General features: G+C 34.5%; 1 protein-coding gene across 3 annotated transcripts; it reads left to right on the top strand.

The window, feature by feature from the left end:
• Positions 1-25,970, top strand: LOC129941550 (SH2B adapter protein 2). 3 transcript variants are annotated; one of them, XM_056050222.1, is made up of 6 exons: positions 1-165; positions 9,182-9,960; positions 19,104-19,226; positions 19,303-19,566; positions 22,585-23,538; positions 24,658-25,970. In XM_056050222.1, the coding sequence occupies exons 2-6, from the start codon at positions 9,319-9,321 to the stop codon at positions 25,084-25,086; spliced, it is 2,412 nt and encodes an 803-aa protein (XP_055906197.1). In that variant the 5' UTR covers positions 1-165; positions 9,182-9,318; the 3' UTR covers positions 25,087-25,970. The 3 variants fall into 3 exon arrangements, with proteins under 3 accessions (XP_055906197.1, XP_055906198.1, XP_055906200.1); XM_056050223.1 differs by having other exon boundaries at positions 19,321-19,566; XM_056050225.1 differs by having other exon boundaries at positions 22,585-23,571; positions 24,658-24,795.
• Positions 25,971-26,500: the final 530 nt, after the last annotated feature.

Raw genomic sequence — 26,500 nt, forward strand, 5'->3', positions numbered from 1 at the left:
CAGCATCCTAAAAAGAAAAAAAATACAATAAACTTATGTGTAATTTTAATTTCGTATGGTTAAAAAAAAGTGCAAAAACAATCCTTGAGCATTTAGTATTTAATTTGAAATATTAAAATAAGCATTTCTGCTTGAAAAAATAAACAAAAAAAGAAAAACGTTAAGGTAAGTTATGCATTGTTGGATAGAAAATACCTTTATAGATTTTACAAAAAGAAAATGCATTATGGCTTTTAGTTTTTCAAGTAATTTTTCTATTATGCCTACGCAAAATTCAACTTTTCATAGAAAATCCTGCATTGCGTATGTTATTTTATTATGTAGGTACCTACTTGATGTGCGTAAATAGTTATGTTATATTTTTTCTTATAAATAAATAATATACAAATCTGTACTTGAGAAAACAACAATGATTTGATGAATGTGTTCTTTCAAGTCATTTATTCTGGTTTCTTTATGCTTGTAGGCTTCAATGGTCCGTTTCAAGGTTTGCTAGTGAAATTCAGAATTGTCGCAGGGGGTTATGATTTTTGGTTTTATTTGTTAGTAGATGCCTACAAGCCTTAAAATAAGAGACACTACCCACTCTGCCCAGCCTTTAATTTTTGTGTTTATTATGTTGGCGACTGCATAAATGACATTTTTGCCTTACAGACTTTTTGATGTGGGTAGTGATGATAAAAAATCCCTTGTAGCAAAATATGTCACATCTAGATAATGATTACAGGTAGATTGAATCTGTGTTTTATCCAATCACCTTGAACTTTCAGGAGTTGTTCATTATAAGGACTTTATTAGCAGTTAATAGCAGTTTCAGTAGATAAAGGATTTTATTTTGTTAAGCTTTTTCAAAAACGGGATACAAAAAATTATTCCTTTAGCTTCGAATTTGTATCAAAAGAGCTTATACAATACAATAATAACATTTTTCATGTTCATCAATCTAGCGGATTAACTGGAAACCGACAAAGAAAATGTTCAGTTTTTTTCAACTGAAATTTTACTTTGTATAAAACTAGTTCCCTCAAAGACAAAATTTCATTTTTAAGGACAGTGGTGGCCCAGTATAACGAATGCCGTTAATTTTCAAGTCCATTAGGTTTTCTATACCTAAATAAATAAATTAGGTGGCGCAACAGTCCGTAGAGAACCAGGGCCTAGTGAGTTACAAACTCTCAACCATTCCTATGTGCAAGTAATTGCAAGGATGGAGGGGACCTACAGTTTATATGCTGAACCGAAACGGCTAATTTAAGAAAGCACTTTTTCATGACAAGAATTACTCTTGGAGTACCCGTGAATAAAATTTTAGGTGGCACAGACAGAGATCGGCCCAAGACCTCTCGCATGATAGTCCAACGAACTAACCATCATGCCACGGGAACAACGTTTTCTATACCTATAACAAAAAAATAACGAGTTTCTGAAAATGATGTGTATTTTAACAGTTGCTCCGTTTGCTAAGCACAAAACTTTAACGGATTTTTAGTGCTATTTCTTGTTGTTTTACGTTTTGTGGCATCTGGAATATTTTACATGGTTTCTTAATTTCATGTCTGATTCTGAATAAGAAAGTTCTGCAAGATGTCGTCGCGCAAACGCCTTACAATGAGAGCAAAAATTAAAATCATAGACGAATATAAAAGATTTAAATCACATTGTACAAATGGTTTACTGTCCAACGCCACGTTCCTTTTAATGGTAACATTTTAAAGGCCAAGGCATACGAATTGGACGAAAAGAGTGGCCCTTATAGAAAAATTTCTAAAGAACGTCTTACTTTTCTTGCGTGCTCAAATGCTACAGGTTTAAACCTCTCGTCATTGGAAAATCAAAAAAGCCAAGTTTATTTAAAAACAAACCTCTACCAGTTAACTAAACCCACTTAAAATATGCATGGATAAATGCAACTTTCATCAAAACGTGATTCACTCAAAATTTTGTTCACAGTCTTGAAAATGAATGCTTAATGTTCGGAGCTAGTAAGCTCTGTGATTTTGTAGGTTGAATAATAAAATAAAAATAAAAGAAACGGATTATGGCAGAATTTGGGCGTTATAATGCCACCAAATATTAAACACTTAATCCAACCCATTGATCAAAATGCCATACTCATAACTAAGATCTATTATAGACAAAGCTTGCTTCGCAAAATTGTGAAAGTGTATAACCAATCCTCTAAAAGATCTGGATTTTAATGATGTTGTATTACACATTTACTTTGTCATGGAAAAAAGTATCCGCGGTGGAAGAACATTTTATCTCCAAGTTCAAATGAAAAGTTTGATGAGAAAGATGATATTCTTCGCTAAGGTAAACATAATTTTCAATTGCAAAAACGGTTTTGTACACTATGAAGTCTTACATAATTTTTTCATGCTGAATTCACTACACATGATTTGGTGTCCTGGAATGATGCAGATCGAATAATCTTTGAGCTCGAAAATATTGATAGTAACAATACTAAAGAAATTGTAGAATACTCAGAAACTGAATTTCAAGGTGTGAGTTCTAAGTGTTCGGAAATTTTGACAATTGCATTATGAACATAAATTGAACAAAACTTATAAGTATGTTCCTTAAATATATATGTAAATGAACTTATGTCTTTCTTATACAGTCCCTGGCCATATTATTAGACGCACTTCAGATTTTATGCAAAGTCTTAATTTCCAGATATTTTAATCAGGTTTTCGAATATTGTAATGCATTTTTATTTTTTGTATGCAGAATATAAACTACTTCCTAGAAATAAAGCAACAGATTTAAAGAATTTTGCTTTAATTCTGCGTGGCATACTTTCAGTGCATGATTTTATTGTTTCCTGCATTTGTGGGTCTTGATTCTACATGTGAATTACTCCTTCAATAAGTGACCGTATCTTTAGCTACTTCCCTCTATATCAGCTCCCATATGTTTTCAATTGAGTTCATATCAGGGCTTTTTCCCGGCCAGTCCAACAGAGAGATGTTTTCTTCCCTCAAATAAGTTTGTATGGACCGGGCTGTGTGGCATGAAAATGTAACCATACATCCATTCTTGAACGTTAAAAATATTGCGAATAGTCTAATAATATGGCCAGGGACTGTATACTGGACCAACACTGAACTATATTTTGTTCTATTCTTCAGTAAAAATAAGATTACCCTTCTTTTGTTGGATGTTGTTAAAGTTTTCAGATGAAGAGAAGTAGCTAGGTTCCATTTTAAACAGACAACTAAATTGGAAACGTAATAATACAATAATCAAACCCGAATCGCTCATTGCTGATGTGTATCATCGGTAATCAGACCGATTCTACTGTACGGTGTGGCAGTATTGTGGTATTAGGCAAAATTCAACGTTTGACTTGCCTGTGTATAACTGGATCGCTTCGTACGGCCCATCTACGGCAGGCACAGGACACCCTACTCCGTATGAACCCTTTAGATATACTCATACAAATAATAGCTGAAAGCTCTGCTATTCGCCTGTGCCAGTAACAAAATTAACCACTGCGTACTTCTTAATTATTTAGAATCAATTCAAAAGCACGCACTACACAAGACTACATCATCTTTCAACTACAGTTCGATTAAAAATGTCAGATTTTTATTCCCAATGCCAGAACTTTAAGCGATAAAAGAGGTTTTGTCCTGGCTCAAAGTAAACGTGATATCCGAATTTTCTCAAACAGTGCTATTAAATCCTTAGATTCGGTCTTTACAAACTCTATTACTTTGTATATAGCAGATTAACTCTCTAAAAATGGTAGTGTATTACACATTTTATGACAAAAAAAAAAACAAAATCAGGTGAAATAACATCACCACCTGTCAGGCCACGAAAAATATCTTAACTACCCTAGTTTTAAAGCGTTCAAAAGGTTTTAGCAGATGGCATATAAGCTCGAACTAAGCTGTACTCTTAAATGACATTTTCCGAAGCTGTATGGACGAGGAAGAGGAAGAAATAATTCATCACATTCTCTGCACATGCCCTGCTATAATTTAAAAACGTAAAACCTACCTAGAAGAATTTTGAGGATGATATAGCCTTGATAACGTTTTGATCTGGTAGTGTAAGTCCACAAGATGGTCTGCTATTAAAGATCCTTTTTTTGTCAAATGTCAAATCAATCCTTTTTTTAACATCTTCAATATTTTATTTTCTGTTCAAGTTGGGTTCAAAACTTTTAGTCAAGTTTTGATATAAATGAGCTGCATTAAAAATAGTCTAGAGGCGTTAAACCGCACGATCCAGGTGCTACCCCAAACGTGAAATAAACTTTAACGAACTCGCCACTTAATTGATCTATTATTACGCGTGCTGTGTGTCATGTGGCGCCTACTACTTGTTGAAATCACATGTTATAAGTCTAACACTTCCATTTTCCGCAAATAAAAAAGTATCATCGTACTTTGGGCAGCACCCAATATTCACTGAAGAAATACATGCCAATGATTTCGCCAGCCCGTGATGCACGCCATTTTTTCGTAGGAATTCTTTCCCTGACATTCCCAAAAAAGTTCCACCATTTCCGGCAAAAGCAAATAGTCGCCCCCAAAAAAAGCACCCTAATAAACCGCTGCGAGCCATAATTTTTCAAGTATATTCAATTGTAAACACAATGCGTTGTGTTTAATTAGTTTTAATTTTATATATAAATTTTCAAAAACTAAGCTCCGTAACATTTATAAATAATACTTTAATTTTTATATCAAAATAATAAAAAGGGGTAAAATATTATCTTAACTTAGGGAGCAAATATCAAAACGGAGCACTACAGCGCTAATTGGATCTCAGGCCAGGTTGCCTTGAGATCGCCATTTCTACCTAAGTGAGCAAAAAAAATATTTACATTGAAAACGTTTTGGATTCAAAACCTTCACTTTTTATATCTACTCACACTGTCAAATATCGATTCAAAAATTTTTGAGGAACGAATTCAATGATAGCCATAACTGGCCTCTATCTCAAAGCTTTTCTATTTCTGTGTTTAAGGTCCCAATGTTATTGGAATCCCCTTTTTTGTGTGGCATATCACCGCCCGCGTATCAAATTATGATGTTTTCTAGTTTTTCTACATTTGCAATACTTTTTTTTTTGACAGCTGTCACTTAATTTATGCTCAGTTTGGGTTGCCATTTCATAATAAACAGACTTATTCCAGTACAACTTGCACAATTTTTTGCATTTTTAAAGGAAAATAAAGGTCCAATCAATCAATTTATTGAAGAACATTTTTGGTGAGAGCATTATCTCGCGTGGCGTGGCCTCTAAGGTGTTGCGATTTAACATCGTTGGACTATTTTTCGTAGGGTTAAGTCACTTGTCTGTAAAGATAAGATCGAGACGATTGACGCCTTCGTTACTTCTGTCATACGTCGCCAAGTAGCCCTCTGCGGTACCCACTTGATCGAAATGAATTTTATTTTTTTTATAAGATCCGAATAATATAAAACATAACAAAAACATAAATAAATTTAATCATTCTTGCGAAAAGAGGTTTCTTTGAAATAACATTCTGAATATTTAGATTTAAATATAGTCTTTCAAGTGTTCGTATAGTTTCATATCGACCAATGCAACTTAATTTGTATTGTTTTTAGTATAATAATCTAGTTGTCTGTTACAAAAATTGTGTTGGGCTTAAAATAATGTGTCTAATGTTTAAAACGAAATGATCTTTCTGTTAATGCGTTAAAATGTGCTATTGAAACGTTATTTATATTTGGGATTGCTTAAATAATTATCTAAAATTCAATTTCTTGCACTGCAACATAACATGACTAAGCAGTTTAAAAGTTTTAAACACATTTCCAACAAAAGAGAAACTATACTATGTGCAATTCTATTAGCAGTATTATGTTAGCCAGAGCCAAGAAAAAAATGAATCGCACACAACAATCACTAAGTCAAAAGTTAGCAAATATTTGTTAATTTAGGTGAATGAAACGTTTTAAATGAGTGAAGTTATTTTATGTGGATTTAAAAAATAAATTATTATTCTCTTATTTAATTACTAAACTATTATTACTATGTTTCTTTTTTTTTTTACCAGAACACACTTTGAAAGTTGTCTTCAAGTTGTGTTCAATTGATAATAAATGCGTTTTCTTGACATATCTGGACTTTCACTAGAACCCGTAATTCAATGACAAAATTATAAAGTCAAAACATTCAGTGTAAAGAATTAAGTTCACAAAAGGGGAAGGCAGCACCCACCCAATAATATTCAGTGATGAAGCTTAGTTTTGCTAAACGACTTTGTTAAACGCTATTAGTGTGGCTTTCATTTCTGCCATAATATTTATTTTGTTAATAAAAATGGCTTGAAAACATTTTTGCCAAATTTTTGAATGCACCAAAAGTTTCTTTTGTCCAGAAACTAATTGTACTTATGTATTTTTGATGTTTGGGAATAAAGAAAAAGTTGATGGGTTCTAAATAAGGCTGAACGTATTGGGTCTTTAAAGAAATTGTACAGATGCAGTTTTTGAACTTCAGGTTCTTCAGAAAATAAAACTTACGGAAGCATTTAACAAAGAGATCGTACACTTCGTCATTTTATCATCTCCTCCGCTCTCTATCTATGTAGACAAACCAAAAATCTCCCGAAGAATTTTTCGCTCAAATCACCCTAAGACGTTCTCATATTGCCTTGATATATCCCAATGCTCAGCGCCATATTGGAGAATGAAATAGCAAGGGATCCGCTCATATGTCTTCTCCATTAGCTCGTCGAGGTCAGTTCTTTTACTGTCGAATAAAAAATAGACTTATCTCGACACAATCATACTCATCCGAATGATTCAAAACCTTAAAGAGATATATATTATACAAAGCTCCGTTTAAAGATATGTTACGATACAATAGGACCTATAATCAGGATGTTCTTGTATACACGCCGGGAACTCTGATCACGATCTTCATAGATCGTCTCTCAATAATTAGTGTTGGTAACTTTTCGTGGTACAGGCCTCGCCGACACATCACACAGTTAAGATTTTGCTGTTCCATTTATAGTACAAAACAGACACCACATTCCAGTAGGGTTAGAAGGGACAGAGATTTAATTAAAAGAGATAACAGGCTGGTTGCCATAATAAAAAATGTTCCTATACATAAACCCTTTTAAATTATACCACACTTATGCCCAATTTCATAAACAACTTTTATAATTAAATTTTAAAAGTGTCATTAAAAAATGAAAATGACAGCTGATTTTATGTTTCGTAAAATTTGTATTCTCAATATTTGGAGATACCGAATGAATAGGTAAACAAATTCAAATTTCCATTACTATTTAATTCTTAATTAGAATATAAGATTGGTCATCTTCATGTGACGAAGAAGAACAACGTATTCGCCGTTCAAAGTATTCCGCGTTCACAAGAATCCATTTTCAGACTATGATTATATTGACTACTTTCCAAAACATCTGTGGAACAGTTGTTGAGTTTGTTTGGTCATCATTTTGAGCATAAAACTAACCGAAATAAACCCGTCAGATTAAATCAACAGGATCTTTCCAAATCTGCTTACCGCATCGTACGAAAGGTAACCCACCATATAGCATTAATGAGAAAGCAATTTATTGCACTTCCTTACTCTATTTTAACTAAAATATCCCTGAAATTTTCCATTTTAAGCTTGGTTAAACTGACAAAAATTTAAAAGCCTGATAAAATTTACTAAGCTTTTAGATAAAAGTGCTTTTAGTGTTTGTTTATGACCATGTTTATGGGGACAAAAATGCCCATTGTCCTTTGCTCTCAGAAATGTCTTCAACAGCAGCGTTTTTCTGTCAGAGAAAATCGGAACAAAAATTATGACACAAAATTCTTACATTTTGGACGAATCGGTGAGAATTTATCTCCGATCGGTTTCGTCGATCCAAAAATTACTTTTTTACAGAAGTCAAAATCCTTGGATGATCCTCTTTTGCAAAGTTAAACTGCTTAACTCTTTTTAAAGCACTTATGAACACTTTTTTTCCGAGTAACTCGACCGTTTAAACCATGGTCGCGAATGCACTTCCTCTAGGTTTCTGTCGATTTCCTTTTTGATTTCATGGCGCAACCTCTCACACAATTTAAGTGCAAAACTTTGGGGATTTTTAGTTATTTCATGTTTATCATTACTTGTGTGTGGTTTTTCTCGGATTTTTTTAAATATGATTTTCATTTTGAAAGCTTTTAAGTACTGATTTGACATTTGACCTCTGTCTGCCAACCAGACCGATACTTGTTTTAATGATTTACCATCGTTATGGTACTAAACAATCATTTTTCTAAGCTCAAGTGGCGTTTTATTCAAACACAATACTGAAATATGCAGACGTTTAAATGAAAGGAATGGGCATATAAAATTCTGTACGAATATGAATTTGATCTGATTTTATAGAAAATTATTTTCGGATGAACTAAATAATGTCGATTAAACATTATTTATTCGAATTTGTATGATTTAACTTAATGAAGTTAATGATTATTTGTAATTTTAATTAATTGCAATAAATGCAGTTTTGGTTAGTTTTTGAAATATTTCAAACCTACTGTACAAATAAGGATTTGATTGACTGTTTACTACTTACTGTCCACCGCTTCCATGTCACGAATCGCTCTTTTGTAACACAAATGCCCCTACAAAGGAATATCAAATCCTATAAATAAAATTAAGTGGTACAACAGTTCATAGCGAACCAGGGCCTAGTGGCTTACAACATACAGTTTATATGACGAACCCGAACGTCTAATTTGAGAAAGCACTTTTAATGGCAAGTATTACTCTTGGAGGATTTCTCAACTCCTCGCAAGATGCAATACACGTGAAATAAAACTTTAAATGGCACGGGCAGGGAATCCAAAACCTCTGGCATAACAGTCCAACGCACTAACCATTACGCCACTGGAACTAAAAATATTAAATCCTAAATAATACAAAAATCCCTTAGAAGCACAATAGAAAAATTCTAAAAAACTTAAATTTGTTGTTGTTATCTTTTTAGTGCTAAAATAAAAGTGTTCTTCTTTTCTTTTAAACAGAAAGTGGCAAATCAACAATCATTTTAAATAAATTTGTGGGTAGAAAAGAATAACAGATAATAGTCTTTTATGCATGAGTAGATGTATTTTTATCAATGCCCGGCGACTGATAATATATATTTATGTTTTTTTCTTGTTATTTTCTTTTACAGAAATCGCGAATATTCTGCAAATAAATAAAACCAAAACAGATAAATAGAGCCAAAAGATAAGAAGAAGAAAACAGCAGTAATTACAAAATATATTTTTGTATTAAGTATTATTTAGTTGTGATTTCTGATAAATTGTTATGGCTGTTGCATCGCCAAACGATGGAGAATCAATATACTATAACAATCAACAGCCACAACAACAACAACATAACCATCAAATTCAGCAACAAGACTACTCAGCAATGGGCGAGCCCACAATTTCAAATATAAACTTAGTACGAAGCAATATAAATACAAGTGAAGAATCAGGCGCCTCAGTAGGTGGTTTTAGCAACAGTAATACAACAGAGTGCAGAGGAGGCACTACTTCGAGAGCAGCAACGTCTATCAATAATTCTTCTGGTGGGTTATTAAATAGTAGTAGTGTTGGAGGTGGCAGCAGCAGCAGCTTTATGGCGCCAACAAGCGGAGATAGTAATAGTAGCACAACAACAATGCAAAATAGTATTGGTGTTAGTGGAAGTGCTACAGCTGGTGGTATAGTTGGCAGTGGACTTGGTGGAAGTTCCTATCAAATTGGAACAGGATGGGAGGAATTCTGTGAACGACATGCCCGAGCGGCAGCAACAGATTTTGCCAAATCCTGTATTAATTACATTAACACTAATCTAATTGACGATGCACGAATTATTTCACATCGAAATTTCATGCAAAAGTTTTTGGATTCATTTGGAGAATGCTTTGAAGTAGAGTTCACCCGGCGAAAGAATCATTTAAAGGTGGGTGTTGTTTTTGTTTGTTTGAAAATATATATTAATACTTTAGTTCTTTATTTGTTTGTCATTCTCTTATAATTATTGTGACGATTTTTTTTAAACGTTGATTTTATTTGGTGTTTTTATAATTCTGATAAGGCTTACAGATTATTTTATTTTATTTACAATATCACGAAGGTAAATAAACTAAACAAAAATTCCGGATTAAGAATAGAATAAATGAAAAAGTCTTAATAACATTTAGACATTATTTTAAAATTAAACTAAAATATAGGGTGTCTGGTGGCAGATTTATTTTTTCATAATTAAATTAAAAAAAATATATTGTTTTATTTGAAAAATTAAATGACAGACTTAAATGCGGATTTCAATTTTTGAACAATCTGCCATCCAAATGTGTTCCGTCGAGTTGCACGCACTGTTCAAAACGGAGCCTTGTGTTACGCACCACACGCTGCAGTGAACATGATTTAATTGCGCTGATTTATCGACGAATGTTTCCTTAAAAGGTTCACTAGAGTTCGGGAGTTGTTGCTGTAAACTCTCTCTTTGAAGTAGCCTCATACAAAAAATCCATTGAGGTTGAGTCAGGAGATCTCGGTGGCAATGGGATGTCGCTAAAGCGACTGATAAGTTTTTTGGGGAAAGCTTCCCAAACCAAATTTATCGAATCTCTAGCCGTGTGTGCGGTCGCACCATCCTGTTAAGAACCATGTGCACGATGAAATCTATGTACGATGTAGCTTGCAGGTTCGGCACAAAGAAATTCGTTATCATGCGTCGGTAATTATCACGTAGGATGACACCAACATGAAGATGACAACAAATTAAAAATTTAGTATAAGGCTAAGTACAAGACTATTCACGTGACCAATCACCGACGAATGAATGAATCAATATGATTTTAAATAATTAATAAACCAAAATTGGAAACAAAACGATAGAAATATAGATTAAGTTATTTTCAAAATAAATTGCAATGTGATTATAACTAACTGTCAAACTCAAGTCAAGTTCCACAACAAACCATACTTCATCTTATAGCCTTTTCACACCAAACCCAAAACCGGGTTTTCGGCTAAATGTTTTCGAAAACCCAACAATCGTTTATACCGAACACGTTTTCATTGGAAATTTAAATTTGTTTAACACTAGCTGTCAAATTTTGTATTAATGAACAAATTTGTGAGTAATCATTTTTGTTCTTCTCAAATTATTTGTGAAAATAAAACTAATTCTAACCAATTCAAATTGATTTTAATAAAGTTCTGGGAACGGTTGGAATGGACTCACGACATGAACCACCAAGAACTACAAGCTCGCCTGGCTGCAGCTATCCTCTTTGTTCACTTCACCCGGTCCGAACAATTCATTAAGGAGAAGCTAATTGTCTAGAAAATATATCCTAGAATAAACAACAAACAAAACTTTTGCAAAAAATTCAATTTCTTTTTCTTTCACAACAAAATCAATCCAAAATACTGAGCTTATGTCTATTGCTTTTGTTGCCATCTGAGGAACTTAAAGATTTTATAGGTCCTTATGGCCGGAGCAGAGAAAGTCAATTCCTAGTTCCAGGTTCGTACCAAAATCACACTCATCCAGAGCGATCACTGAAGCTGTTATGATGGGCTGCAATTTCTCCATGACTATCTCTTTTGGCTTTTTCCTTTAAGGACTCGCCTGGTTTGTCCAATGCACTGAGGATCTTCTTGATGTTGACGGTTGTTCATAAAGTTGCGATAGCTCACTTTTGTGGTTTGATTCACTGGAACAACGATTCCTACATTGTGGGAATAGCCTCCACCAGAAATTTTCTTTTATACTTATTCTCCTGCACAAATGAATTTATCGCCTTTCTCATATCTCCCAAATCCTTGTGATTGAACGGAGTTACCGGAAAGTCTTTCTCCAGGTTGTAAGCGAAAGCGTTGAACATATGTATTTGTGGCGACGAGTTTGAAGACGCATCCCTTCGAAACGTCATTACGAACTATTAGCAAGTCTTCCTCATGTTTGGGGTCGTCACGCCAGTAGCAATAGTGACTTCCGGTTCTTCGCTTAACAAAGAGCGTTTGAAACTCTGGAGGATCATAGAAGAACCGCCAGTGCCGTAAATAGTCACCGCAATTTTTTCTGTTGCCACGCATCTCCCCCAAAGTTTCCTTTTTTTTTGTTTTTTTTTTCTCATCCATATTCTTTAAATAAAAAACAAAAAGAAATAATTCTTATTATGTAAGGAAATTGTATAAATAATATTACTTACCTCGACGAAATTTATTTCAAAATTCAATATTTGTTTTGACAGCAAAAAAGAATTTTTGTGAAGAAATTATGCACATTTTTTTCTGCTTTGACCGCCACGTTCCTTGTAAAAATCTACAATTTCAATTTGACCAACGCATTCTACCTGTGCTTACTGGCCTAGACCACTCTCTTTCTCAAAAACAACGTATAATTTATTAGCACAGGGAATGCGTCGGGCAAACGGTCCCTAGCTAGCTGCCTCCAGTTTCGCACGCCAAGTTGGTTGAGGTCCTCTCTCACCTGGGTGCGCCATCTGTGTCGCGGTCTTCCTCTACTGCGCCGTCGCTAGGGATTGGATTCGAAGACCTTCCGGGCTAGAACGTTGATGTCCATCCACTCTACATGATCTAGCCATCTAAGACGATGGACTTTAATTCTGCTAACTAGGTCAGTGTCGCTGTACAGCCCGTACAGTTCGTCGTTATATCTTCTCCACCATTATCCATCTATGCGTACGGGACCAAAAATCACCTCGAAGCATCTAAGACGCTCTCATCTCTCTTTGACAGGGTTCAGGCCTCAGCGCCATAAATGAGAACCGGGATGATGAGTGTCTTATAGATGGTGATTTTACATGCTCGATAGAGGACTATACTTCTCAATTGCCTTCTAAGTCCAAAGAAGCAGCGATTTGAAAGAGTTATTCTTCGTTTGATTTCAGCGCTGGTGTCGTTGTCTGTGTTTATAGCGGTGCCTAGGTAGACAAAGTCCTTAACTACCTCGAAGTTATAACTGTCCATGGTGACGTTTTGTCCAAGACGTCGTCGTTCAGTGTCCTTTTTTGATGACAGCATATACTTGGTCTTCCCCTAATTAACCACTAAATTCATCTTCTTCGCTTCCGTCGCAATGCTCAAAAACGCTCCGCTGACATCACGTTTTGATCTTCCAATTATGTCAATATCATCTGCGTATCCGAGTAATTGGATGGACCTTTGGAAGATTGTGCCTCTAGTGTTGACGGTTGAGTTTTGCATAATTCTTTCCAGAACGATGTTGAAGAAGTCGCATGACGGTGCATCGCCTTGTCTAAAACCTTTTTTGACATAAAATGCATCGGTAAGATCTTTTCCGATCTTGATAGAGCAGCGTGCATTCTCCATCGTCATTCTGCACAAACGGATAAGTTTGACAGGGATGCCAAAATTAGACATTGCTCTGTAGAGCTCTTCCCTTTAAAGCCTAGTACATACTTCCTCGTGAAGTGAACGTTCGCCAGTGGAGAAAGTGAACTTTTGACATTGCTCACTGGTACACACTTGTGAGTACACGTTGTGAACATGAACAAACCAAATGTCAAAGCTTCACCAACAGTTCCCGTACATTTTGCACGTGAATTGCCCGTGAACGAAAACTCTCCACTTTGTTCTCCACTCATCTTCACGAGCAAGTTCACGGGTGAACCAAAAACTGAAATTTGTATGGGTTCACGAGATGGTTCACAAGTATGTACTAGGCTTAACGTACTAGCTACCAGAACGTCTCGCCCCGCAGCGAAATCGACCAGCCTGAATCCGTTGTTGGAGGTGGTGTCGTGCAGGCTGTATCTCCCGATTATGCCACCAAAGATGTCTTCTCTTCCTAGCTTGGCATTAAAATCTCCTAAGACAATTTTAATGTCATAGCCAGGGCACGGCTCATATATCTTGTCCAAGAGCTCGAAGAATATGTCTTTGGTGTCTTCATCTTTCTTCTCTGTTGGGGCATGCGCGCATATTAGGCTTATGTTGGCGAATTTAGCCTTGATGCGGATTGTCTTTAGTTTGCGTTTGCTCGGTCCATTCCATCGCACTTCTTGTATGGCGGTAATATCTGCCTTGCAGCAGTTTAGGGCTTCCGCTAATTGTTCGGCTGCACGTGGTCTGTTTAGGGACCTAACATTTCACGTACAGATCCGAAGTTCGTTGTCCTTATTTCGTTTGCGTGGGTTGTCAACAGTGAATCCGTCCGTATCCGAGGCTTGTTGGTGCTTCGCAACTAAAGGTATTTTTTACGTGGCCAGGAAGTCACCCCGAAGGCACAACCCCCAACCTAGAGGGCCAGATCCTTAGGGTAACTCTAAGTAAGGGGAGCCGGATAAACCGCTCTTTACAGGCCTGGGCTCCGAATATGTTGAAGAAGCCCTATAAGGTGTTCACTAAGAAGTTCAACCTTACTGGAACTGTAGACGCCACCATTGATTCCATCTCGAGAATTCGTCCGCTGCCGCCTGGATAGGGAGAGGTACCTTAGTGGAAACACCTCTCCCCCCTCTCTCATTTGCTGCCCCCAACAACTTTCCACTGGAGTTGGACCCTAATCTCCAGTTCAGGTACTAGGCACCCAATGTTCACCGCGGGGAGGTGAGAGTAGGATTTTTTTTTTTTTTTTTTCAAATTCATTTTTATTTATTCAATCTTAAACCTATCTTAAAGCTAGACAAAAATTTATAAAACTAGCCTAATTATCCATAACTTACAACTAACTTAATGGTCCCATACGGACACTCTAAGTTAAACTATAACACTTAAAACTAATGCCTTTCGGCCCTAAGATCTATTTTACTTCATTTAAATTTCATTTCATTTATTTTTGTATTTATTAGAAAATTTGAACAAAAAACTAATATCAATAGGTGAGAGTAGGAGTTGATAGACAGAAGTGGGTTTTGAGAAAAACCTGTGGACGCTTGTGTCCTCTTGAATGCACACGTCTACCTTTTGAGAAGATAAAGGTACAATGTAATTAATTCAGCACATCATTCGCTTCTCTTCGTCGAATATAGATCACAATTTTATTGGACAACGCTAATTTGTCGTTTCTCTCTTGTGCGACACATAAGTTTATTTTTAAACTTGCGTTTGTCGTTTTCATAGCGAAAACTTTTGCAATTATGCCAATTTATGTCCTCGAAACATTTTCTAACGACTTTAGAGAAAATACACCAAAATAGTAGACTTTCGCTAGTTTTTGATTTTATAATTCTAATAATTTATATAAAAGGATTTTTAACATTTCATTGGGTGTTTTTAATAATGAAGGCTGTAATAGCCTTCGAACTTACATACTCGAAGTTTTCTTTGTTCAGACGAAAGTAAATTTTAAATCTAATAATAAACTAAGAATTTAATGGTGACCTACTGGTCTGTGAGAACGGTTTTGTTATTTTAATATTATTGTTTTATTGTCAAGGAGCACATATTTAACAAAAAAAAAACACGAAATATTAGTAACACATTTCGAAAAATCTTCAGTTGAAAACCCCGGTCCGTGAGACCGGCGACACCTATGATCAAAGTCAAATTTTCGTCACCAATGGCAAGTTAGATTCGGTAAATCTAATGGATTTGCTTTGTATCGAATTCATTTCTTCTGAAGCAATAAATCTTTCTTTCTATTTTCCTCTTCGTCGTCCACAAGAATTGTCTTTCCAAAATATATATTTCTGTGCTGATTGTATTTTGAATTAATATTACTTATAACTCAAAAAAGAACATATGTAAATGTAAACCCAATTTTTTAAATTGAATTTTAATAACTTATATTTAGTGTTGGCTATTTTCATGGATATTGTGGAATGTAAAAGCGAGAGAAATGCTGGCGTTTATGGCTGAAACACAAACACGCTTCAGCTTCGCCTGACGTTTAGTTCAGCCATAGGAATTCAATGCATGTTATCACAATGAAGCTTCGACCTCACGTTTCATTTGACAATCGTAAGGAAATAACGTAATGTGACTCCAAACGAAAGCTCTAGTTCAAATTTGCTGAACATTTGCTTTGTCTGACAGCTCAACAGTTGTAAAAATGTCAATAAACAAAATAAATTTGCTTTTGGAGGGATTCCCATTGGTTATTATAATAGCTTTGTAAGCTACTTCCGCTTTAAATTTAAATTTTTCGATTTCAAAACTCCTTTTTTTATTTTGAGAAAAAATAACAGCTGCTAATGACCAACTTAACGCAGATAAAGCCGAAGCTGAATCGTGTTTGTGTTTCAGCCATGTTAGGATAATAAAAGTTGCATTTTGTTCTCTTAAACAAGACAATTTTGTAGTAACGAATTGCAATGTGGCTTCTACGAACTATCAAACTCTATTCGCGTTCCACATAACATCCACACTGCATCGAATAAATTCTTCGAGCTCAACTTAACCTAAAAATTATACCACTCTTGTTTTGTTTGTTGAAAAGGGTGATTATAAATTGGCAATTCGCCGCTGTCTGCGAATAGAAATAAAGCTCATTCACAGTTCGCAGTTCGTAGCTCATGTGCAAGATGCTTTAGTTCGCAATACTAATAATGAAACGCCAGTAAAACGACACTGCTCCAAAAACGAAAATTGGCGTTTAAGTAAAGGACCTTGCACATGAGAGCGAACAACGAATGGATGAACTAACGTGATTTTACACATTTCAAATGTAAAAACAGCAACATTGCCATGTGCTGTTCTGGTTGATTTGGAAAAGGGCTTTGACACCGTATGGTTAGAGGGTCTTTACCTAAAACTCAGCAGGCTTGGCATCAGCAAGCCATTGTTGTATATACTTTATGATATGCTTAACGGTAGAAAGTTTGTTGTCAAAAGTGGCAATGTAACTTCTACCACAACATTCTCAATTAAAAATGGTCTTCAACAGGGAGCGGTGAATTCGCCGATTCTCTTCAGCATTTACACGTACGCCGACGATCTAATTGCGTACAGAACGACCCGAAAGGTTGACTTTATTAGAATTCTCTTGCAGCGTGATTTCGACAAGATTCAGCGATATTGCGACGACTGGAAACTGAAAATAAATGTCCAGAAGTCAGAGACAATTCTGTTCCGGACTCCGTTGGCTAGGGCCACGAGGGATACGTGTAAGAATTGGCGCAAGATGGTCATCGTTGATCTTCACGGGCAGCCATTAGCGAGCAAAAGTGTAGTGAAGTACCTCGGTATCTGGCCAGGGCCAGAGGAGCCTTCGCTTTGACGAAACGGCTGTTTTTTAGCAGTCGGCTTGACCCCAGAGTGAAGGTAATTTGCTACATGGCCCTCATACGGCCAATGATAGTGTATGGTTGTCCTGTGTGGTTCAACGTTGCCCCTTCCCAGATGGAGAAGTTTCGGGTGTTCGAGCGGCAGTGTTTACGACGCTGTACCGGCTTATATCGAACAGCCGAATCTTCTTATGTGCATTACTATTCCAACGAGGTCCTATACAACGGGGCTCGAATCAACAGAATTGACAATTTCGTGATAAAATTCGTTCGAGGTCACATTGCAAGAGCTATGTCTTCGACCAACAATTTAATTTTCGGGGCGTTCTATCCGAACGACGATTGAAAGTGCACGCTTGAGCGGGTTCATTCCACCAGAGGCATTCCTCTTTTTAGACAAATGCGGTCTGATACAGGATAGATTGGCAGTTCCGTTAATCTACCACGTCAGACGAAGAACCGTAGATAGGCGACTCCTGTACAATCGGGACGTCATGGCACAAGGCGGAGCAGAGCTCCTTCGGTTCAGTAGGGCTGTGTCCGAGCGGGACTGAACTGATAGGGTGAAGCAGGAGAACCAGTTTTGGTGGCTTCAATCGGCACTTGATAGTGGTTAGTCGGGATAGGGTTTAAGCCTTGGCCGGCTTACATACTTGTTTTAGGGTTTAGTTTTAAGTAGAATAGGCATGGTGGCGCAAAAAAAATACAAAAAAAAAAAAATTAAAAAATAAAAAAAAAAAAAAACAAAAAAAAAAAATACAAAAAAAAACAAAAAAATACATGGAATATAAAAAAAAAAAAAACAAAAAAAAAAAATAAAAAACATACAAAAAAAGACAGTAAAATATAAAAACAAAAAACGTTAGATTTGCTGCTGTGGTTGTTCTAGTTTTAAGTAGTTTATAGGTAAAATAGGTAGTTTAAGTTAGTTTTAAGTTTTATATTAGGGACCTTATTTTAAGTAGTTTTTAAGCAAAAATAAAAAGGATATTGATATTAGTTTTTTTTTTTTTTAATTTTCTAATTAATACAATAATAAATAAAATTGAATTGAAGTTAAAATAGATCTTAGGGCCGAAAGGCATTAGTAGTTAGTGTTATAGTTTAACTTAGAGTGTCCGTATGGGACCATTAAGTTAGTTGTAAGTTATGGATAATTAGGCTAGTTTTATGAATTTTTGTCTAGCTTTAAGATAGGTTAAGAATGAATTAATAAAAATGAATTAAAAAAAAAAAAAAACAGCAACATTGCCTCTACATTATACCACTCTTGTTTTTTTGTGAAAGACAATGGTTGAGAAAAATATGGAGAAAGGGGTAATTCAATTCGGCGCTATCTGAAAATAGAAATAAAGCTCACGCGAAAGAAAAGTCAAAATATGCGAACATCCACAGTTCATAGTTTGTTGCTCATGTGCAAGATGCTTTAAGCATCTTGTTTGACAGTTCGTAGCAACCACACTACAATTCGTTACTACCAAACTGTTTTCACAAAATGTTCCTGTTTTAGAGAACAACATTAGTGACAATTGGTTTCTTATAATTTAAATGGGTTTTTGTATGAAATTAAGTTTTTGAAATGTGTAAAATCATTTTTATTCGTTCATTCGTTGTTGGCTCTCACGTGCAAGGCCTTTTAAAGTGATAAATTCCTTACAGGGAGACCTAATTCGAATGGTTATTTCTTAAGGGGAAAAGGGGAGACATAAATAAATTCCTTGTAGAGAGAATTACGTTATGAGGAAGTTCGTTATAAGGAAGTTTGACTATAATTTCTTACGTTTTATCTGTTAATTTTTTCAATTTCCACTCTTAAAGCACAATACTTTTTTTTCTTTTGTATCTGTATATTTAAATATTTTATTATTTTAATTAATAGGCTGGTAATGGAACTGCTGTCGTTCCAGAAGAAAGCGATATATCTGAAGAACAATCTTCGCCAAAAATTTTTCCCAAAGCATTCTTTCGTCGACTTTCATTTAAGGGATTACGTAAAGGAAAGGTGAGAATATGGTTTTATATAAACAAAGCAAAAATATCCTCAACAAGGGCCGTTTTTTAACGCAATTGAAATATAGAATTTTCTCTTTTTACAGGCATTGTTTCATAGAAATTCAGATGATCTGGATGCCACAACAAGCAGTAGTAGCCGATCGAATAAAACTAAATTAGCTAAAATAGTTGTTGAATGTCGTAAAGAAGGTATTGTTAGTTTTTTAACACCAGAAAGCTTAGACCAACCTTCAGCGGGTGCGCAAAAATGGGAAAAATGTCGACTGGCATTAGTCAAGGCCGTTGGTGGTTATATGTTGGAATTTTATTCTCCACCAAAGTCACAAAAGGTAAAGTTTTTTTTTATTTAAATTATTTCGTATAAAATTTGAAATATTTGAACCAAAGAGTGGGAGGTTTGTTTGAGTTGATTTTGTTTCCCTTATAAGGCAAATATCTCTTATGATTTCAAAAAGTTTAACCCTTTATGTATTCCATTCTTCTTTTATATTTATATTGTATATTAATACAGATTTAAAGATGTTTTATAATTCCTATATAAATAAACTCTATTCTAAAACATTTAATATTTTTGGAATGTTTCAAGGACATTTTAAATTTTTGGTGTTGAATAACCTGAAATTGGATTTATGTAGATAGGTAATTCGATTATTTATTCGAAATAAATATAAAGTTAAAATAAATTTAACAAGGCTGCATAGGCTTGTACTTTTTGGGCAAGTTTACCATTTAAAGTTAAATTTTAAAATTATTTTTCAGATAGTTTCTAGGTAATAATTAATATTTGTAGGTAATTCGTAAATGTTCTGATTATTGTTAGATAAAAGAAAGTTTATGTAAAGTAGAAGATGTGTAATATCCATTGCTTCATTGTAAGTGAGGCATATCGGAGGATTTTCCCTTTTTAGAAAATGTAGATTAGTCAGAGAAGTGTGGCCTCTACGCAGACGAACAAAATTTTCATTTTGTGTGACAATTGTGCTTATATGTAAGTTGTGTTTTGTTTTTTGTTGATACCAGAGTAGTAGTAAGTATAGGTTAACTACTTCTGCTTCTGAATGGTTTGGATTACTGATTTAATCGTTTTGAAGAGTTCTGGCTAGCTAAACGTGTTGAACAAAATCGTTGGTTATTTACTAACAGAATTAGCAGCTTTATCAGTGTACTTGTTACCCGTAGTGCCTATGTGAGCTAGAACCCACATTATTTTTGTTTTGTGTGCTATCTTGATAACTCTAAGACTCACAACTGCTGAATAGGTGTTGTTTAGGTTCATGCTAGCATAGATGACCCAAAAGCTGTCTTTGCATATGACCCAGTGACTTTTTATGTTGTACAAACTTATTTTATTTTTTGTGTCCTATTTTTGGAGTGTGTTCTTTAGAGAATTTGTATAGTGACAGTTTAGAGGATTCTGGGGCCCTACTCTGTAATGCGTTTCCGAATGTCATTAGCGTTCGAAAACGAAAATTTTGTTTCTATACCAAAAGAGAACGAATTGCAATTCGAAGGTCGTTTTTAAAGGAAACAAAAGGAAAATTGTGTAAGTTGTGCGAAATAAATAAAATATAAGTAAGAAAATAATAATCTTATTTAAAATTAAAGCAAATAAATTCCAATACAGGGAATTCATCAGCGAAAAATGTACATACCAAACAAAAGCAATTTGAAATTATGTTGGAATTTGTATGACTTGAAGGAAAAAAATTATACCTTGGCAAAAGACAAATTTCAACTCAAACAACCAAATGACTTTGAAAAAAAAATCAGCTTGAATTAAAAAGAGAGATGTGCAAAGCAATGAAGTGTAAAAAAAGTCATAACGATAATTCTCAAATGATAATAATGACTGAATTTAAATTTTGTGATTTGTTTTTATTTTTTTTTTTGTATTTTTGCTTTGACAAATCTCATAAGAAATACTTCGAGAATCGGCAAATTCGGTAAATAGAAAAAAGTACTAGACGATTCAGATTCGAATCGATTGGCTTTCGAAACGCATTACAGAGAAGGGCTCCTGGTATAAAGACGATTGAATATTGAATTGCAATAGGATTTGGGCTAGGTTCGAGGTTCAACGTACATATGCCATTCATACTGTTGACAGTGAAATAAAACCAATTTGGATTTTTTTTCACTTTGTTTAAGTGTAATATCAGCAACTTGGCTTTATTTCACGGTACCCTGAAATCTATTATTTCCATTCATTGGCTTTATTTAAATTAACAGAATCACTTTCAAAAGACAAAACTTTACTAAGGTTACTATGCCTGGTTCTAAATCTGGTTAGCCTTGAAATTAAGAAATTCTTAGCTGTCTGCAAGTTCCAGCGTTTTCTTTTTTAAGACCAGACCTTTTGGAGGTAAACTAATTCGAAGCATACTTTCGAAACATTTGAAAACAGCTTTGTCAACACTTTCATACGCACAAACTTTCCTATCAGAAATGTTATTTTTCTGTTCAGCTTCCTTCTCAATTTCCTTCAATTAAACGAATCTTCGTGGCAAGATCTAATGTATTCAATTTCTTTCTGGCCATAATTTATCTAAAAGTTAGCATTAAATTGTAAAAATTGAACAAAATAAGAATTTCCCTTACTAGAAGAATGCATTACCTACCAAACTAATAATGAAGTTCTTTTAAAGTTAAGTTTTGTAAAATTTAACTTATAATTTTCTGTTAGCGTTTGCACATAAGAAAACAGTTCAAGAATCTAACAAATTTGTTTGAGTTAGAGGGAATTTCGACTTACTAAGAGAGTGTTTGACTTAGAGGAAGTCGACTGTATATAAATTTAAAATAATTACTGACATACTTACTAAAAATTTTAAGTCATCCAAAAGGTTTTGTACGTTTTGTCAAGTACTTTTTGTCGAACCATTTATCTTTGCGTTTCGACCTTTTAGTTGCATTATTGCAGTTTGGAAAAGGCTTCCTAATCGTATTTTCAACATCACATATACTAAGTTACCCCTCTGCTTAAAAATGGCTGTTAAGAGTTTTTTGTCTATATTCTTCTACCAAAGCGTAGGGCGAGTAGGGGAAATCGGCGATTGATTGATTATCTTCAATAACTTTAATCAATCCTAAATGCGGTTGTTATTTGCATGTGCTCAAAATTAAAAATCTAATACTAAAGTAAACCAATTTCCTCTCACTGAGCAATAGTCGATGATCAAAGATCATGGATTTATTGGAAGTTTCATAATTGTTTGTATTGTAAAAACCCACAAATAAATAAAATACACCCCAGACCTCTTAACAAAAGACGTTCTGCGGTGACCACAATAATGTTTCCATCATCTGAAATCAAAATATATATTGTTTGCTTTATTTTTTTTTTTTAGCCAAAGAGTGGTGTATTCTGTTTCCTAATATCCGAAGCGCGTGAGACGACCGCACTTGAAATGCCCGATCATGAGAATACGTTTGTTCTCAAAGCAGACAATAATATGGAGTATGTTATTGAAGCGCATGATACAGATGATATGCGCAGTTGGTTAGCGACGATTCGCTATTGTATGCGCAGTCCACCGACACAACAACCAACGCTTGAAATGTCTTCAGACGCAGGAGCAGCTACACCAGGATTACAAAATGCAACTAATACCAATACATCGAACAACATTAATAATCCTACAGCGAATCAGCATCAACATTCAACGACGTTTAGCAGCACCAATAATACATCTTCGCAACCTATTAACATTAATGTTCCAACGACATCAGCCACAAGTGATACTCTGAATTCGGTTAGTGAAGGTGGTGCTAGCAGTCCAGTACCTGAAATACCGCCCCGACGTCAAGGCGAACAACGTCTATCGGCATCGAGCAATTTCGAATTAACCGAAGGTGATTTAGAAGGTTCCGAATTGAATGTTGCCGATTTAACAGCGGAAATGCGTCAATATCCTTGGTTCCATGGTACTCTGCCACGATCGGAAGCAGCACGAATGGTTCTTCACTCTGAAGCAGCAGGTCATGGTTTCTTTCTAGTGCGACAAAGTGAGACCAGGAAGGGTGAATTTGTGCTCACGTTTAATTTTCAAGGCAGAGCCAAACATTTAAGAATGACACTCACTGAGTCTGGTCAATGTCGAGTGCAGCATTTGTGGTTTCCATCAATACAAGAAATGCTGGAACATTTCCGACACAACCCAATTCCCTTGGAATCGGGCGGGACTTCAGATGTAACTCTGACTGACTGGGTGTACAACAGAGGCGTGCCATATAGTGGAGACAGTTTTGTTTCAGATGCAGGGTCAAGCAGTCATCCACAGCAACATCCATCCCCCAGACATGTGAGATAGCCAAAATTTTGGAGTCAATTCAGTGTCAGTGATGCTTTTATTGTTTTATTTGTTCACTTTAATTTAAATTTTTATTTCTTTGTTTATTATCTTCGATACAAAAAAAAAGAACTCTTTAAGTTTCTAGAATTTCATTCAGCTTTATTATCTATGATAGATCTTCGGTTCCATCCCTGCTTGTACCATCTAAAGTTTTTTCTTCAAGAGAATTGACAAATACTCTAAGAATAATATTCTTGTCATGAAAAGTGCTTTCTTTCGGATTGGGCTTTAAAATTTTAGGTCCCCCCCATTCCTGACAAAATAACTAGCACACAGGAATAGTTGAGAGTTGTAAGTCACTCTGCCCTAGTTCTCAATGGACTGTTGAGCCACCTAATTTATTTTGTATTTTAAAGATAAGTACGAGAGCTTATACAACAAATAATTGTTTCTAAAGATAGAAGTTTTAATATAGAAATATAAAACCAAATATATGGAATTCAAGTTTTAAGGAACTAATTTTTACTGAATGTGGCCAAAACTTTACCTAGTAAACGGCTCTCTTCTAGCATTTACATTTACTGTTTTTTAATTTAAAAAAACATTAAGTTTATTGCTGCTCAAGTGTCTATTCAGTTATTATCTACATAGATTGATGTTTCTTTTTTTTTGTTGGCAAGGAATCTTTATCCTTATCTCCAGTATTTTTTATCATGAAATACTTTTTAAAAAATTCAATTAAGAGTTGTATCAGTCACGAAGTTTTTTGTTTTTTTTTTATGAGCTACAGTTCAAATTAATTTATTGGTTTTACTACAAATAGTAACAAAATTGTATTGCTATAATATTTGTATCCATTCTAAAGTTACTTTTAGGTTAGAAACTGTATGGATTTTATTTTTTAAATATAATGTTTGACATGTGGCATCTGGGCCCTGATCCTTGCACGTGATATTCTGGAAAATATGTTTTTTCTTTTTTAAATTATTATTTGTTTAATCTATTCTTACATTTTGTTGATACACTTGTAGACAAATGAAAATTTAACTTTACTCTCGTAAATATATTTAATATAATTTTATAGTTATACTAATTTTTTTGTTACATTTCTTAACTTTCTTCCTACAGGATCAACAAGTTATCACAATGAATGGAAGTGTTCGCCTAAAGACATGTGATATTGAACTGCCATTGGTACATCATTTGCCTAATAATTTTAATAATAACAATAATTATAATAATCATCAACACACAAATAACAACAACACAAATAACAATAATAGAAATTCACCAAGTTTTCATGTGAATATCCTGCAAGTGCATGGTCATCAGCAAAATTCATCACATCTCCAACAACTCCATCATCATCTTCATCAACAGCAACAACAACAGCAGCAGCAGCAACAACAACAACAGCAACAAAACCAACATCATCAACACCATGTTCCAACAACACCATCAGCCCCACCATCCCAACAACAGTCACAGACATCAGGTGGGGCAAATAATGAAGTTGAAATTGGTCGAGCAGTAGACAACCAATATAGTTTTGTATAAGAAAAAAATAACTCAACCAACACAAGGAACATCAACAAGTAACAGGTACTAGATTAAAACTTGATTTAAATAAGATAAAGTGCCATTTGATATATATTATGTTTGTGTAAAGTATATAAGTAAAACTAAAAAAAAAAAAACAAAATAAAAACAACAAAATCCATAATTGCATATTCCTATACTGCTATAAACCCAAACATAAAACTAGTGAACGATTTATATGTATGTCTAGGATCTCAGAAATATCTGTATCCCAATTAATTATACTTTTAAAAATGCTAAATAATTTACAGCCTTATCTATAAAGAAGCTTTAGAGCCATCGTAATTTAGTAGTACCTCTTAGTAGCTCTTGAGTGCAAAACCGGTATCGGTACTTTTACCCCCGGGTTTATCACTTAAAACTCCACTACATACATTATGACAAACTTAAACAAAAAATTGCTTTGCCAAATTTACTTTTTACAGCTCCCAAGATTTGTATCATCAGTCCAAACTATTTTCTGCTTTTTCTTATGTTGTGTTTTCCTTTTTGACACGAAACTAGCTAAAGGCTCATAATCTACGGAATCAAAGTCACTGGTTTCAGATACCAAATATTGTGATTCTCTGGTATTTCTTCTTCTCTTCCCAAACCATTATGGAGAATTGAATAAAAGCTTTTTGTTGGGAAAACAGTGATCGCTGCTGCCATTGTAAGGTCACCTATTTGACAAAACCATAACTGTTATCTTTCCGGTACTGCATAAGAAGCTATGATGATCTTTAAGGCATATTTTCGTAAAAAGGCAACTTAAATATTTAAGTACACATGATTAAATGGACCTTAGGAGTCATATAAACAAAACTAATACATTCGGCTGTAAATGTTGTTTCATGTCAAAATATCAAATTATATTTTTTTTATTCAATTGGGAACGGATGTTTTTGAGTGCTCAGAAATATTAGTCCTTCACCTTAAATGAACTGAGTTTAATTTAATATAAATATTTGTGTAAAGAATTGAAATGAAAGACAATAGTAATTTTTTTAGGTCTCACAAAAGTCTGTTTTAATAAATTGTATACAATTTAAGCACTTAACAAACATATGAATCATAATTAAAGAAATCTCTCCTGTTAACTGTGAAATACGCTAGTTAATACTTAAAATTTGACTAAAAAGAAACAGAAGTATGATAACCAAGGATGGAAATTTGTTGACCTCAAAATAAAACAAAAGGCAAATTTAAGCATCTAAATAGGCAAAAAAAAACATTGATTTAAACAAGAACAACCAAAAGTTTTTATTTAATTTTCAGGCAACGACCGCTTGCGCTTTAAAGGAACTTAAAGACCTCTCACATCAACGGAAACGAGTGGAGCCCAATTGAAAAACTAAGCTTACTGTCTTCGTCACCTTTGATGACGCACTTT

This window comes from Eupeodes corollae, chromosome 1, assembly GCF_945859685.1.
Source record: "Eupeodes corollae chromosome 1, idEupCoro1.1, whole genome shotgun sequence".
Taxonomy (NCBI): Eukaryota; Metazoa; Arthropoda; class Insecta; order Diptera; family Syrphidae; genus Eupeodes; species Eupeodes corollae.

Excerpts from the sequence above, each read along its gene's own strand:
- LOC129941550 (XM_056050222.1), top strand. The coding sequence starts at position 9,319 with ATGGCTGTTGCATCGCCAAACGATGGAGAATCAATATACTATAACAAT. Across the intron at positions 9,961-19,103 it reads GGCGAAAGAATCATTTAAAG|GCTGGTAATGGAACTGCTGT; the intron begins GTGGGTGTTGTT and ends TTTAATTAATAG. Across the intron at positions 23,539-24,657 it reads AACATCCATCCCCCAGACAT|GATCAACAAGTTATCACAAT; the intron begins GTGAGATAGCCA and ends TTCTTCCTACAG.